The 17146-nt window shown below is 36.1% G+C and overlaps 1 protein-coding gene across 1 annotated transcript; it reads left to right on the plus strand.

Moving 5' to 3' along the window:
- The first annotated feature begins 651 nt into the window (after positions 1–651).
- LOC132127470 (ras-related protein Rab-38-like) lies at positions 652–5418 on the plus strand. The gene is made up of 3 exons (XM_059539369.1): positions 652–904; positions 3321–3601; positions 4270–5418. The coding sequence occupies exons 1-3, from the start codon at positions 694–696 to the stop codon at positions 4420–4422; spliced, it is 645 nt and encodes a 214-aa protein (XP_059395352.1). The 5' UTR covers positions 652–693; the 3' UTR covers positions 4423–5418.
- Positions 5419–17146: the final 11728 nt, after the last annotated feature.

The following is a 17146-nucleotide window of genomic DNA, read 5'->3' on the forward strand; positions in this document are numbered from 1 at the left end:
TGTTACATTGAATCGGAAGCGCTGATTTTTACTCTCATTTGAAGCTTTGAGAGTGATATATATATATATATATATATATATATATATATATATATATATATATATATATATATATATATATATATATATATATATATATATATATATAATCACAAAAAGAAGTCTTTGGAGACGCTATGCACCATGACTAGAGGTTTCATGGTTGTGTTATTTTCACAGTTTCCATGATTAAGTGTGGAATGCAGTTCCAGGCCCCCTTTAGTCTCTTCCTTTATGTACTTCTCTCTATCTTTATGTTAGAGTACATGCAACAGACAGACAGACAGACAGACAGACAGATAGATAGATAGACAGATAGACAGGCATACAGACAGACAGACAGATAGATAGATAGATAGATAGATAGATAGATAGATAGATAGATAGATAGATAGATAGATAGATAGATAGATAGATAGATAGATAGATAGATAGATAGATAGATAGATAGATAGATAGATAGATAGATAGATAGATAGATAGATAGATAGTTTTGCGTCTGTCATCATGAGTAAACAAAATCTGAATGGCAGTATATTTAATGCACGAGCAGTTTGTCTGACAGCTGGTCACAAGTTTCCCCACGCCCTGGGCGGTGCCAGATTAAGTTCAATGACAGATGACTAGTGAGTGTGATAAACACTGGGCACACAAATGTCCTCAGCGATGCATAGCAATCGGAAAGAGCATTTGTACAAAATCCTTGTCATCGGTGATTTGGGAGTAGGGAAGACCAGCATCATCAAGCGGTATGTGCATCAGACGTACTCCACTAACTACAGAGCGACAATCGGAGTGGATTTTGCGCTCAAAGTTCTCAACTGGGACTCAGAGACGGTCCGGCTGCAGCTGTGGGACATCGCAGGTAAGAGAAAGTATGCTATGGCAGTGCGTCAAAGCCTAGACATCAGTGTCAGCATTTATTAAAAATATGCTGAAATGCAAAAAAATAAAAATGCTATTGTTTTTAAGTAGCACACAAAACACGTGATGAAATTGTCACTAAATAGTCATGCGTTGTTCTTTAAAAACTGTTACCACCATAGATTCAGCCAAAATGTAATAGTTACAGTTATTGTTACTGCAATAAACCCGAGAGGTTAACCACAAGTACCTAAATAAATAACTCTTCGTACACTTAAAACGTACAATGTAAAAATAGGCTATTCGTAATTTTAATGGAATAGGCTGTACATAGGTTAAAAATGTGTATTTTATTTTAAAATAAATTGTATTTAATAGGATTAGTTTTATCACTAAAATTGAAATTTGACGACCTTATAGTATTTCTTTAAACTTTAAAATACAGAAAACTAACCTTAGTTTTGCTACAAATAAAACAAAACAAAAACAGGGTAACCATGATTTTGCTGCACTAACCATGGTTTAAAAATGGGATTTGTAGTAAAACTGTTTATACAAACGTTAATCATTCCGCTAAAACATGTTGGCCTACACTTTTACTATAGTAAAATCATGGTTAATTTTAAGGGCTGGGTTTGTAAGGTGGAGATCCGTGAAACTTTAAAGAGCAACTCTTTGTCAATATTAAATTAGTCCATTACGATTTAACGTCGTTCATTTAAATGTCAGTTGATCTGCGACAAAATACGTTCCCAAACCAGAAACTTTTGCTCGTTCCTGTAATCGTCCTCCTCACGTGTCAGGCACGCGCCGCTGAGAACTGGTTCTCCGCGTGCCCTCTCGGAGAGGTCTCTCATGTGAGCCAGACTGAGAGATGAAGCACGCGGATGAAACTGTGGGAAAATCTCTGTAAACAAACCACGGGCAAGTGTATTTCCAGCACTTACTGTTCTCAGTCCTCAGCTGCGGCCAATTTCACTTTAAAACAGCACTGCTCGAAACAACAGCACAATTTCAAGACAAAAAGGCATATAAGAAATATAACCTACATAGGTAACCAATGTAGTTCTTAAAATGTTTACTAAATTAATATAGAAACACAATTAAGCTTATATACCATGGTAACCTAATTTCCACCTAATTTCCACCAGGCTATTCTTATTACTTTGGAACCATAAAAAACACCTTCAAGCTGTAGGCTATATGAAGCTATATCTTTCTGCCATTGTGTTTGCATCACTCTAGTTGTATGGTGTATGATGCCTAATGCAGTTGTACAGTAGTAAACCACTGATATTCTAAACCGGACCAAGGAGCTGAAGGATTTGTTCTTCATCATTACTATACTGTCATCGTTAGGACTGGCTTTTTGTAACTCTCATCCTGAAATGACTCAGAAGTCATACTTTCATGGTCATAAACTCCTCGTGGGATTCATAAACTCCTCATTGCTGCCCAGGAAGTCATCTGACATACAGTTTCATGAAGTGAAACACGCTGAGTTCATTTTCCCTATTAGTGATTGATTTCATCAAAAGGAAGCAATTTTGCCAAGTTGTCAAGTTACACACTTTATGTAATAGGCATTCCACGTTGCTTCATCAACTTTCAGTCAACAATAGCAGCAAAAACTCTTATTCAAACCTGAAAATTGCATTTTGTTCATAAACGTATTAAGCAAAGGCAAGATATACATTTAGACTTGACTGATGATTTACATTCATATTTTATTGTATAACACCTGTGCAGTATCTCAAAAGGCCATATGGATTAACAAAGCTAATACAGCATTTCTTGTTTCGTGGTCCATCAAGTGCAAAGCAGACTGCTGTCAGACCCACGGAGATCAACATTCACCTCCTGATTCTAATTTTGAACAAATAACAGAACTGAGAGAAACAGCTGTCCTAGGGAATGTTGTATAATGCTGGCAGCCCAGATGAGTGGCTGCATTCAGAGTCAGACAAGAGAAAGGCACACAGATGGAATGTGCCAGAACGATGCACATTGCAGGAAAGTGCATTCACAAAAAAAAAAAAAAAAAAAAAAAAAGAGTCATGTGTTCTTCACCAGCAGATTCATTATACTAAATGTAATCATGCCACATTTATCCTGGCACAGGCTTTTTCTTAGAATTTTTGACCATGAGCTGCTGCTTAAAGTTTAAGCAATTTATGCATTCAGTACACTAGTGTTCTAAAGTTTTAGGCAGACTTTAATTTAGTAATAACACATTATATTTACTGTGTTTTCCACCAAACAAATTCAGCTTTGGTGAGCATATGAAACTTCTTTCAAGAACTTTAAAATAAAAATCCAACCTCAAACCTTTGAATGGAAGGGAAATTTGGCTTGGTGTGTCCTGCTTTTCCCAATTGTTTAACACCTATTTTCTCCCTTTCCATCTGCACTGGAAGGTCAGGAACGGTTCGGGAACATGACGCGGGTTTATTACCGGGAGGCCATGGGGGCGTTCATTGTTTTTGATGTCTCTAGACCCACCACGCTTGAGGCTGTCTCCAAATGGAAGGAGGATCTGGACTCAAAATTAATACTTTCAAATGGCCAGAGTATCGCCACTGTGCTCCTGGCCAATAAGTGCGACCAAAATAGAGACTTTCTGACTGACAACAGCTTGAAGATGGACCAGTACTGCAAGGAGAATGGATTTGTGGGCTGGTTTGAGACATCTGCTAAGGTAAGGCATAGCATTTTGGTATCATTTTAGACAGAGCAACCGTAATGACAGAGAATATTTGTGTCTTTCTACAAAAAAAAAAACCTACAGTACTATGGCATAGTGATGGTTTCAGATGCTAATACAATGGTAATTTGATATGTCATTGTGGTACATTCACTAATTAGTGCATTCATGTACCATGGTATCAAGGTTAGGGTTAGCTAATCCTAACCACCTATATGTACAATAAAAATAGCCTTTCTATCCCACTGACAGTGGTCTAACGACTATCTTTTGACAGAACTTGTATTGTCAGAGCCTTTAGTGCTTGATTAAAGCTTCTGATTGAAGGTTATTAATATTTGCTTGCTAATTAGACCTGCCACTCACATGCAGAGCAGTTGCCGAGGGAAACGGGAGAATGGACTGTTGGTACATTGGGACAGTCTAATTAAATACAGTCGAGAGGTTTCAAAGGGATTTATTTCTTTATTTCAGCACTAAATGAAGAGTCCAATCAGACTTCCATCTAGTAGCATTTTCATGGGTTTTAATAATTCCTTACTGTTCACAGGTCAAGTGCATTGGCATTAAACACGTCTTATTTCCAAATGATCAAATCAAACTATCTGAAATCTGGTTGTCTAAAAAATGTTTAATGTATGTTCTTTCTCTCTAAATTTTAGGAAAACGTCAACATTAATGAAGCTGCCAACTTCCTCGTGAAACACATAATTGCCAGTGAGAATGATATCTTGAAATCAGTGGTTCCAGATACCATCTCTCCTCAGCTCCACTCTGATAAAGAAATGACTTGTTCTACATGTTTCAAACCCTGAGAGAAGGTGGCAGCAATCTATGGCAGCAGTATTGGTAGTCCTGGGAGCCTCATCCCTCCGATTCCAGCACTATGGTCAACCACAGAAGAGCCGCAACAACCTCAGAGATCTGTCTGTTAATAACAGACACTTTGAGCTTGAACACAGAGTAAATGTATTTATGTCCGAAGCTGCACTTTTCGTTTTTTGGTCTTTTTGTGTTTTTTATGTCTAACAAAACCTGGGGATTTTTGGACTGGCATGCTTGACTGAACAAGGTAAAAGATTAGAACTTCTTTCTGTCAGACACAGATAGCTGTCTATGTTTTCAGAAACAGAAATGTTTTATCAGTATGTAAATCAAAATATAGTTATCATTTCTGGTTCTGGTGGACTGAGTTTTAATAACCCCAGTGTTATATGAAAAATAACATTATACTTTTTTGACTTTAATGTCACTTTCAGAAGTGTTTTGCATTTGCATTTCAGATATATTCCTGATCTGATGTCACTAAAAATTTTAAAGATATATTGCATTTGGGTTTTGCATTTTCACATTTGAAACAGGAGGTTATGGTTAAGTTTCTTCACATTCACAAACCAGAGTTTGCTACTTGCTAATTGGTGGCAGGTAGTATTATGGGAGGGGCATGTTCACTCTAGAGCATTTGATTGGACAAAATTAGTGTAGTTCATGACGAGTCATCAGTATTTTTCTTTGGTTTACTCTTAAGCAGTTCATTTTAAAAACTGTTTATTTAATTTTTAATTTTAATTTAATGCAACGTTACTTTTGTGAAAGTTGCCAGGAACATTCACCTATTTCTGAATGAAGGTTATTGATCTTATGAACAATTCATCCGCGCATAAGTTTCAATTAAATATTCAGTCCGCCTCCATCCAATCAACATCTAATGGACAGGGCATTTAACCTCTACCAGTTTACTGTTTATTCTGTAGTATACATGTTTTACCACATTGACGGTGTCATGCTAAAATAAATTCTTCTTTACAGGCTTTTTGTGGTTTTAATTTACAGGATATTCTGCAATAACATGTATTTATAATCAAGTTAAATGTCTCTTAATTTTTTGTGCAAAACAGATTTCTCAAATTATATCTTTAAAAAGAGAGCTGCCAACCTCTTTCCCAATCGCTCTGTCTCCTTGAACATCCTGGCCCTTCTTCTTATCTACTGCCATCCTTCCATTTCATCCCATTTTTCACTCCTATTTCAATCTCTGCATCTCACATCTCCTTTGCAATGATTCACTGTATGACTCATTCACATTATATAAATCTCCCATGATTCCCTACATCACCATGTGCTTTATTCAAATCCTTTAATGTGTATATTGATCTACTGGCTTTCCATATCCATCTGCACCTGCTGCAAACACAGATTTTATTCTCAGATATTATTTGTATCTCTGTGGGAGGTGTTGTGTTGTGGGATTGTATTGTATCATTAAATACAGTATTAGTCCGTGAGCTATTTCATCAATATGTTGTGAAGGTATAAAGAAACACTTTGACATTTGAAAGTCTGTTTTTTTTGTTTTGTTTTTTTTTGAGGTTTTACAGTATAATGTAACAAAGAAACATTTTTATGCTACGACAAATGAATGAAAAAATGTTTTAAGTGTACATTTATAATAGCTGAATACAATAAAATCCTTTGTTTTGTTAACTGACTGCATTCTTACAGGACTAGCATTACTAATATAACAGTTATCATCACCAATTATATTTAAATGGGTGTATAACAACATAAACATGATCACTCGGGTGGAATAACGGGCTTTGGGAAGGTTAGACAAATTATAGCCTTGTAGTTCTTTCCAGAACTATATTCAACTCTAGTGTTATCACCATGACAACTGCATGACACTTTTTTTTTTATTTTGCCTCTGCAGGCTACACTTTTGTGTTCCGATTCCTTATAGAGCACGGAGGCACTTCATATCAGGTTCCTGGAAATCTTCTCAGCTGAAACACTTTTAGACGTCCAAACTTCGGAGAATTCACTTAGAACACATTAACTTAATCAATAATACACCTAGCACTCACTTTTTCTAGTTTAAAAACATGCTTTCAGAATGAGGATTCTAGTGCGTTTGTATATTTGTGCTACACAAGATGTTCATGGACGAGGACAACAGCTCTATGAGAACGTCTCTGTCCTACTAATTGACTGCATGCGACTGCATGACTGCATATGCTTTCCTCACAGGAATTAGATTTGACTACAGTTTGCTGGAAAATGGACAGGCCTGCTCATAGTCATATGAGTGCCATTCCTCTGAACACAAGAGCTTGAGAAGAGAGAGAGAGAGATGAAAAGTAAGGTACTATTATTCTCAAGGACTCATTAAAACTAGTCTGAGATATTCTAAACATACTGTTTTCTCCCCAAACTGGCAAGTTATTTGGTTTTGGTAGACTCATGTTAGCCACAATGATTCTGATAGTAATGCGGAACTCCTGAAAAAAAAAAAAATGTCCTTGATGACTTGATGGGCATAGCCTATTTACAAAAAAAAAAAGCAGGAAGACAAATAAATTCTGTGAATTGAGACTATTTCAATTTACCAATGAGTTTCCTAAGATGTATAACAACTCCTATGTCAAAAACTGTTCTATGAATTTTAAGTTACACCAAGGAACTTAACAGGGGAGTTGGGGTTGTTGGTGGGGACTTTTGAGTCATTTAGATGACTCTAATGTTTTAATTTATAAACTAAAAAAATTAATTCATAAGCCTTTACGCAAAGCGTTTAGTTAGTTGTCGCTTTATTACGCTAGGCTACAATATGAGTGTATTTTTGCATTATGAACACAAAATTTGTCACAAAATATCTGTTAAAGATCACTTGATCTGGAAAGCATCTGCTGTGTACAAACATCTGACACATCTGTCACTTTTACATACATTCTTAAAGACAGACATCTAATAGACGTTTATTTGACTTCTGAATGGAAATGTCCTAGACGTAGCTTTTTGCAGATGAGAAAACACTAAAAAACTATGTCTTGCAGATGTAAATGCAGAAGTCGAACAGAAGTCTCCATGCTGCGTGTGCTATCATGGTGCGCCACGCTAGATTGCTCCCCTTTTTAATGCTAAATAGAGTTGAAAATTAAAATACCCTTTTTAAGGCAATTCTTCTTAATAAGTCATTTTCTTCTAAATAGGCAACAACAATGGCACAGTTTAAGTCGTGAAACGTTTTAAGTAGCCTACATTTTAAGTTTATTTCAAAATAACCTAAAATACTTCCTTTCGTTGTTACCATGATTTCATCAGCAGAATATAAATGCTTTATGCACCGGAACTAGCTTTAGAGGCAGACTGCTAGTTATAAGTCTCTGATTCCAGCGAGTGAGCGAATGAGAAGGATTGTGGGTGAGAGAAAACGAGTGAATGTGATGGAGGGAGTGAGGGTGTTACTCCTCTCTAACTGTGACAGATACCAGCTGCAGATTCCTCCTCAGCGCTTCCTCAAAAACAGTCTAATTAAACACCCGAATTCATTTGCTGAAGCATCCCCGTGCCTTTGTCAATTTCTGCAACTCACACAGATACGCAGAGATAACAATGAAAACAGAAAATCGAGATGGAAGGGTGAAACAGACGGGTGGCCGGATTCTGCACATCCTGCGCAGGATGTTTTTAGATCAAACAAGATGCTCAATGACATGATTGGCATTCGGGTAGTGCTATTGAAATAGAAAAGAAGAGCTTTAAATGTGGCGTTTATGGGGGAGTGGACATTAGCATGGCTACCTATGTTTATTAAAAGCTCTATGCGCTTCTCTTGAGCTTCTCTGAACACTTCATATTAGCTTTGCCGGAGAGAGCATCCCACACAGAGACACCCACACAGCTGCTGAATCTCTCTTATATAGGCTAGAGCTACATTCACTCTCTCTCTCACATACACACACACACACACACACACACACACACACACCTAACCCAAATGGTTAGATGGAGATGAGCACATATAAACATCCTCCCACTCACATACTTTGCATTGTTCAGAATTATAGAGATAGAAATCGCTCTTTCTTTCTCATTACTTTTCCCCATACTGTGGAAAAACCGTGTACAGGGGATGATGTAGGCTACTCAAAGACACTTCAAGGATTATGATGGTACTGCATGATACGTCCAAAAAATAATGCACTGCTATGGTTTGTGCTAAGATAAACATGCAGCTATTATGATGCCAAAAAAAAAAAAACCTTGACACCATGACTAGTGCTTTTGTTTGTGGTTTGTCTCATTGCTCTGCATTCAATGTAGTGCTTCAGCCTGAAAATAAAATTTTGATGTGCTTATATTACATAAGGAACCGTTAGATTAAAGCAGATTACTGGATATCGGATCAGACTAAACATCAAGCAAGATTTTCAAAAAAAAACTAGATTTAAAATGCTAAAGCAGGTTTTGTTGTGGAAAAAAGAATGAAACAAATAAATATTGCATATGAAAAGACAATGGGCAGTAGGTCCATCTTCACAATTCTAAAGAATTTTTTTTTTAAGTAACAATAACAATGACAACTACAACAGTAATAATAATATTAATAATAAACAAAATACTAAAACATATGCTGTAGAAATATCTAATATATAATAATACATATTACTATTATATTATTATTTTTATTATATGCAATACAAATGCATACAGATATATCTTACAATAATAAATGTAATAATAAGAAAAATGCACAGTAGAGCTACCTTGCACATGAAAGTGATCATAAAATAAGAACAACAGTTATAATAACTATTGTTGTTATTATAAAACAAAATGTTAAAATATAAAATAATACAAATATTAATACATTATTTTATTACATATTATTAATAATATTATATAGGCTATATATATATATATATATATATATATATATATATATATATATATATATATACATACACACACACACACACACACACACACAAATATGTGTAAAAATAGAGATATCTTGCTTTTAAAATGGAAATATGTGCAAGGACACTGCAGTTTCAAAAATGTCTTTCTCACTTCTTGAAGTACATTTATATCTGGAGTGCCATCCATCTGGTAGTCAGTAGTGCAATTCAGACCCTGTAGGCACACAGGCAGACTCACACAGTGAGAGGAAAAATGTTGACAGGCAGAGAGATAAAGAAAGATAAAAGATTAAAACTAACAGAAGAGAACATATATCCAACTGTAGTTCATCTCGTGTCCCAATCTTATCAGTCAGTGTCACAACAAATGTCAGAAAACAGACTGTTTCACAGGAGGTTTCATGGACAGAGAAACTTTGTGTGTGAGAAACTATAGAAAGATATCAGACGTGTTTAGAATAGCATTACATCACACTATTTTTGCAGTGTGCAGTGCACTATGTACTACATGTTTATGCATGCAAAACTCAGATGCCCTGTTTATTTTCTAAAATCTGAATATCGCATGGAATACTAAAACCCACAATGCAATCTAATGAACCAATATAAATATTATTCATTTATTATTGCTCATACTGCCAAAAATGACATTTTTATACAAACTGGATTATAAAGTAAACTGAAAAAAAATTCATTGAATTTACTAAATTGTGAAAAATACAAAGTGGTTGAAATTGATTTATTTTAACTCCATTTAAATAAACAAACTGAGTTGGGATCAGGAAAGGTCCTCAAGTCAGGACTTGAACTTGCATATCAACCATAGAATTCACCCTACAACATCCTAGCAACCTAAAAGCAACTCTAGCAACCACTTAGAACACATTAGCAACCACATAATAACCCCACTATTTGACAACAATTCCTTAGCAACCAAATAGCTACTCTAGAACTCACTCAGATCAACCATATACAAAACCTAGCAACCACACAGAGCTCACTGGCAATCACATAGCTATTGAGCCTTCTGTGCAGGATTGTGGCATCTTTCGAATATTCAGTGATTACTATGGTGAATGACGAATAGTAACAGTCGCTAATGAGGCATCTACGTATATACAGTCGTGGCCAAAAATATCGGCACCCTTGGTAAATATGATCAAGAAGGCTGTGAAAATTCGTATGCATTGTTAATCCTTTTGATATTTTATTTTTTTTAAATTAACAAAAACTTGTCCTTTCTTTGGATAATATGAATTTAAAATGGGGGGAAATATCATTATGAAATAAATGTTTTTTTCTAATACACATTGGCCACAATTAATGGCCCCCGTTTATTCAATACTTTTTGAAACCTCCATTTGCCAGTTTAACAGGTCTAAATGTTCTCCTATAATGCCTGATGAGGTTAGAAAACACCTGACAGGAGATCAGAGACCATTCCTTCATCCAGAATAACTCCAGACCCTTTAGATTCCCAGCTTCGTGTTGGTGCTTCTCCTCTTCAGTTCACTCCTCTCATGTTCTGTTGGGTTCAGGTCAGAGGACTGGAATGGCCATAGCAGAAGCTTGGTTTTGTGCTCAGTGACTGTGTTGTTTTTTAGGTTTGTGTTTGGGTGATTGTACAGTTGGAAGATCCAAATATGGCCCATTATAAGATTTCTAACAGAGTCAGTCACTTACTGATTCTTTTATCTGTTGGTATTTGATAGAATCCATGATGCCATGTGTCTAAACAAGATGTCCAGGACCTCCAGCAGAAATATAGGCCCACAACATCAAAAATACTACACTATATTTCATTGTACACATGGGGTACTTTTTATCTCTGTGTTCACCAAACCCATCTTGAGTGTTTGCTGCTAAAAAGCTCATTTCTAGTTTCATCTGACCATAGAAGCCAGTCCCATTTAAAGTGTTAGTCATGTCTGATAACTGAATATGCTTTAGTTTGTTTTTGGATGAGCTAGGATAATTTTCTTGTAACCCTCCCAAACAACATGTGGTGATGTAGGTTCTGTTTGACAAAGGTTTTCTGACCCCGAGACTCAACTATTTTCTGCAATTCTCCAGCTGTGATCCTTGGAGAGTCTTTAGCTACTTAAACTCTTCTTCTCACCTCACATTAGGACGATATAGACACACGTCCTCTTCCAGGTAGTTTTGTAACATTTTCTGTTGATTGGAAATTCTTGATTATTGCCCTGATGGTGGAAATGGGAATTTTCACTGCTCTAGCTCTTTTCCTAAAGCCACTTCACCAATTTGTGAAACTCAATTATCTTTTGCTGCACATCAGAAATATATTGTTTTGAGAAAAACCTTTATTTCATAATGGCATTCCCCCCATTTTAAATTCTTATTATCCAATGAAAGGATACTTTTTTGTGAATTTTTTAAATAAAAGATCAAAAGGATTAACAATGCAGATGAATTTTCACAGCCTTCTTAGATCATATTTACCAAGGGGGCCGATATTTTTGGCCACGACTGTATGTGTGTGTGTATATATATATATATATATATATATATATATATATATATATATATATATATATATATGACAATATTCCAACAACTGCATAGCAACCATAGAATGCACCCAGAACATCCTAATAACCTAAAAGCAACCCTAGCAACCACTGCAATACCCTTGCAGCCACACACAAAACATTGTGGAATGGAGTTGGACTAGAGTCATTCATAATTTCTTCAGAAAAATCTATAAATCTAGTTGTACAATCTTTAAATGGGTCAAAGTGTCAATCTCTCATAAGGTTGGCGAGTCACTCCTATTGCATAAATGACTGTAGTTTAATTTCCTATGAGGAGGAAATGGATGGAGACGTGATGCAGGTTGTGTCTGTTATTGGATCAACTCTCAGGAGTATTTCAGGAAACAATGAACACACTTCCTGTCTACTGTCTGAAGTGACAGACGTTTGACAGCCCTCTAAATGTGTCAGTCAAAACACTGCTAACACTTAAAGTGCAGCGCTGGAGGACGCGTGGTGACATCAGTCAAGAGCTCAGAGCACAGGACTTGATTGAAGGCTGAAAGCTTTATTGCTGATGTGTGTGACATGCTTCTGTTTTCCTGAATGAGATCTATCAGTGTTAGGTTGGACCTTCAAAATAAACTTCAAGGATTAAAAAATCCTTTGTTAGTTTGGAAAAAAAGACTGATTTGGTTTAAAAATGATGCATTCATATTGTCCAGCTTCATATTTTGAACTCATTGATTCATTTTTGGATCAGGGATCTCTATTGTCTGCCATTCTGCTCAAACGACAGGTCTGTCATTTCCTTTAGGCAAGACTAGCACACCTCCTTCCTTCAATAAGTGGGACATTTGAAATAGACCCCAGAGTGGACTCTCAACGGACTAAAGTCAATCAAGAGCAGCCAATGCTCAATATAGAATATAGATTCATGTTAAATGAGGTGCAGACCGTACAGTATGCCTGCACACGCCGTCAGAGCTCAGAGAGCACATCTGTCCAATGTAGGCTCCCGGTTGAGAATTACAACAGCGCTGAGGCCAGTCTGCTCTGCATGTAGTACTAAATTAAGGGAAGAATGTCTGTTGTAAAAAAATAATAAATAAATAAAACTGAAATTGCTATGTAAACTGGAAGAGGAAAGAATAAAATTACATTAACCTGGTGCCATTGTTGTTTTTGTTAATTAAAATTGAATTTTCATTAATATAATATTAATATAATATAATATAATATAATATAATATAATATAAAGTGTAACAACTTTTTCGACAATAAGCAACTAAATAAATATTTAAAATAAATAATGAATATGTTGAAAACAGAATTAAAACTGAAATAAAGCTTTAAAACTGACCAAAAAAATAAACAATTCTATAAAATTACTAAAAATAAATAAATATGAAAAAAAAAAAAAAAAAAAAGCCAATTTTAAATATTTAATAAATACCATAGCGCTAATAATAATAGAATAACACTGCCTGGAGGACCACTGATGTGTTCTGGAAAAAAATTATTAATTAATTAAAATAAAATAAAATAAAATAAAATATATATTTTTAGCGTTTTATTTTAATTATTTTATATATAATCATATTTACATTTTTTACCCCAAAAAAACCACATCAACAAATATCCCATCGATTTGCACAGGTTATGACAGCTTTTGCTTTGTTTTTACATAATGCATGGTTAATTAAAAGACTCATATTTCTGGACTCATATAAATGAACAAAATGTTTGATTTAAAAGGGATGTTTTTGTTAACCTTTGTGAGATAAACTATTTTTGTACTCAGTTGCCACCTTTTAATGTCCAGTGTAAAATCCAGGTGCTGCAGCAAAACCAGCCTAGAGCCCAGGATTTTGAACCCAAGACAGTGAGACTACAGTCAGACAAGAAAAGAGAAGCTTTTTCCACAAAACACAAGGACAGTGTCATGGCCAGAGATAATGCCCTATATTGGCTGCACTAGTGACTCACTGGCTCCAATAAGCTCATTCCTGTCTGCCTTGGCCTCTTCATCCACTCCATGGCACCAGACAAAGTCAGTGGGGGTGACATTCTGTCCTAGATTTTATGGTTGTGTTGCAGGTTTATGAGGTCCATACAGCGGTAATGTGTAATGTTTAACTCTGTTTAGGTCGATGAGGGATCAGAAGACATTCAGTCTGCATCCAAACGGTTATGAGAGAAATAAGAGCCATCTGCAGTTTAGGTTTAGTGGATTGTGCATATAGAGCAGAGGTGTAGTAATCAGCTCTTTCCTGTAATTAGACAGAACACCAGTGAATGAGAGAGGACATCATGTGTCCCGTTCTGTTCTGTTTGGCACTCTTGGGCCTTGCCCTCCAGACATGTCTAATAGAAAAAGAGTGTAATTAAAAGAGAGAAAGAATGAATTTGGAAGTCTCTGAGATGAACGAGCTACAGAGGGCTGATCGAATATTTAATAGTGATGTATTGAGCAGTAATTAAAAGCATTTAGCTTTTGATTTGTTTACAATATTTTTCTCATAAAGTCTGCACAGTTTCATAATAGATACTAAAACTAAAAGCTAAAAGTGTTTTAAACTTGAAGATGGTCTACAAATATACGTCATTCACTCAAACAACAAAAAAATCAAATCAAGAGCATAATTGTAACATTAAAAGCAACCAGAGTTCAGGGTTAAAAATAACATATGGAAGCATGTTTCTGCAACTGGATAGCAAACTGAAAAATGTAATTGCGACTTAAATTCACAATTAATTCATACAGTCCTGTATTTATATCTAGCAATTCTGAGTATGTATCTCACAGTTGAGAGACTTTTTTTTCCACACAAATTTTCTCAGAATTGCAAGATATAGCTAAACTCGCGATTCTGAGACGAAAAGTCTGAACTGTGAGATATATATTCGCAATTGCAGGAAGTTCAATGAAGGAAGGAAGAACTGTCTAACCGCGTGAAAGTGTCCATACAGTATGTTATCTTAATAGTAAACTGTATTCTCTATATACTTTTTTTTTTTTTGCTTGAGCCAGAATTCTTTTCTTTTCTTTGGTTATTTAATATACATTAATATACAATATTTTACATGCATATTAATATCCAAATACTTCTAGGGGCCACTGTATAATAACATTGGCTTTCCTCGGGGTGTTTGATTTAAAAATCAAATAAGCTGCAATGCAAAATGTCCCATTACTTTTCACAAAACAGACTTTAGATGAGGAAGGGATTATGAGTTAATGAACGTGGTGAGTAGTATTAATCTTCTCAACAGTCTGCCTGGAGTATTCCTCACTCGATACCAGCCAGACTCATTAACATCTCGCGTCTCATATAATAAATGTGTTAAAATAGGCTTAAGTAGATTAGATTGTATTATAGATTTTGTGTGGCGGTCCATATAGTAAAACCCCTGCAAGTCAGCCAGACCACTCAATACGGTGTTCTGCCATGGTAATAGCTGGTGAAATATTCTCAAGCCAAATCAATCCAACACAAGACGACTACACCGACATCAATACAACAGCAAGCAGACATAACTGCATCACTTTGATCAGAGCGTTTGTGTGGCCTCATTCTGCCATGGATCCTGACAACCTGGAGGCAGAGGCAAGAAAGGACATGCCATGATTAGGTGTGCATCTGAGGCCAACCACACACACACACACACACACACACACTCCTCTCGCCGGTTTCTAACAAACATGACAGCTTGACATTGCACCTGGGTTCGATTCATCTGGATCAGATCCCAGGCAAGTGTGAAGAAGAGAGGCAACGCAGGAACTGAGACAAAGAGAGTTTGCCGCACTCCTAGTAACCGTGTAAGGTGAAACGTCGCAGCTTCTGCACATTTAGAGAAGTCCTCGGATGCTGCGCGTACAGTATGGAGATGATTTTCAATAAATACCACACACTCTGGCCGCACATATTCACACTCTCATCCTCGGAGGTACTTCGCACTGTTTGATGAGATTCAGTTGCCATGGAGACAGCTGAACATGATTGATTGGCCAGCACCTGAAAAGTGCTCACTGAAACTTCTAGATCAACCGGGTATTTTTAAAGGCCCTGTGGGAAATCTCAGCATGAAGGACGTGGATCAGGAGAAAGTTTGCTACATTTACCACGTGATATAAGCTGAAGGTCATTGTAAAAATACTGGCACAATTAAAGACGGTTCTACCATCAGATGAAATTAGTCCACAATTGACACTGAGGGGGATGGGTCCCTTCCAATAACTAGAAATGGGCAAATTGCTTGCTTATTATATTTTATATGTACGCTGCTCTGTTTGTTGTTAGGATGATAAAACGTTTTAAAAGTTAAATGTTTAGGCAAGTGCTCAACCAATCGAATTGGTTTTAGTTTTCGCTATATGAATCCAGCGCGACGCGGGCGAAGATGAAACTAGCTAATATTTGACTGTTTTATGATAGAAATATAAAACGACCAGCAGTAGGCTAATATCATGTGATGGAAATTGCTGGAAGTGTTTGTCATATTTCGCCGTTTTGAATTGAAAATACCGGTTTATAATTCAGGTAGGCTATAACATAACTGAATGTGACATTACAAGAAACATTTCTCGCTAATTCTGCAAACTCATATTTTAATATAGGCCTATTATTTACGTATAATTCTAATCGTTTACAATTCCCAAATTGACTATATCAATTAAAAGTTGTAATTATGCCTTTAACTTAAAAAAAAAAACGGATATGGATACCTGTCTTCAGATGTATAGTTCTGTCCACAACAGCAGTTTTTGGGTTAGATCATCATTCGATATCAAAAAAATATTTCTCCTTGGAGATGCAGTAAGGACAGTCTTAAAAGCATCTCACATTTAATTATACTACCTTTCCATCATTAGAACCGAGTTGGAAATGTTATTAATTTCTAAAAGAATGCAATTTTATTTCTGTATCTAACTCAGTTGATACGCATGACGTCAGCAATGTCAAGGTCACTGGTTCGATTCCAAAAACACATACTTATAAAATGTGCTCTTTAAGCCCTGCGAGTTGCACTTTTGGATAAAAGTCTGGCAAACGAATAAATGTACTTTAGAGGTCAAGAATATTTTTTGGGCGGCTCTGAGTTTTCACTTCTCTGCCAGTTCGAATGAATCATTGTTCGCTCCCTTGTGCGCAGGCATGAGCAGATCCTCTCTCAGGACTACACAAGAGTCTCTATCACACTGACTGGCTCTCTCAGAGGGACGGAGACTGGACAGAAAAGTGAAGTCTGAGAAACATTTCGCACAGAAGCTTCTCTGTAGACGAAGACAATGAGAAAGTGAGAGGACGAGACAAAACCATTTGTAACTATTTCGC

Source organism: Carassius carassius, chromosome 45 (assembly GCF_963082965.1).
Source record: "Carassius carassius chromosome 45, fCarCar2.1, whole genome shotgun sequence".
NCBI lineage: Eukaryota > Metazoa > Chordata > Actinopteri > Cypriniformes > Cyprinidae > Carassius > Carassius carassius.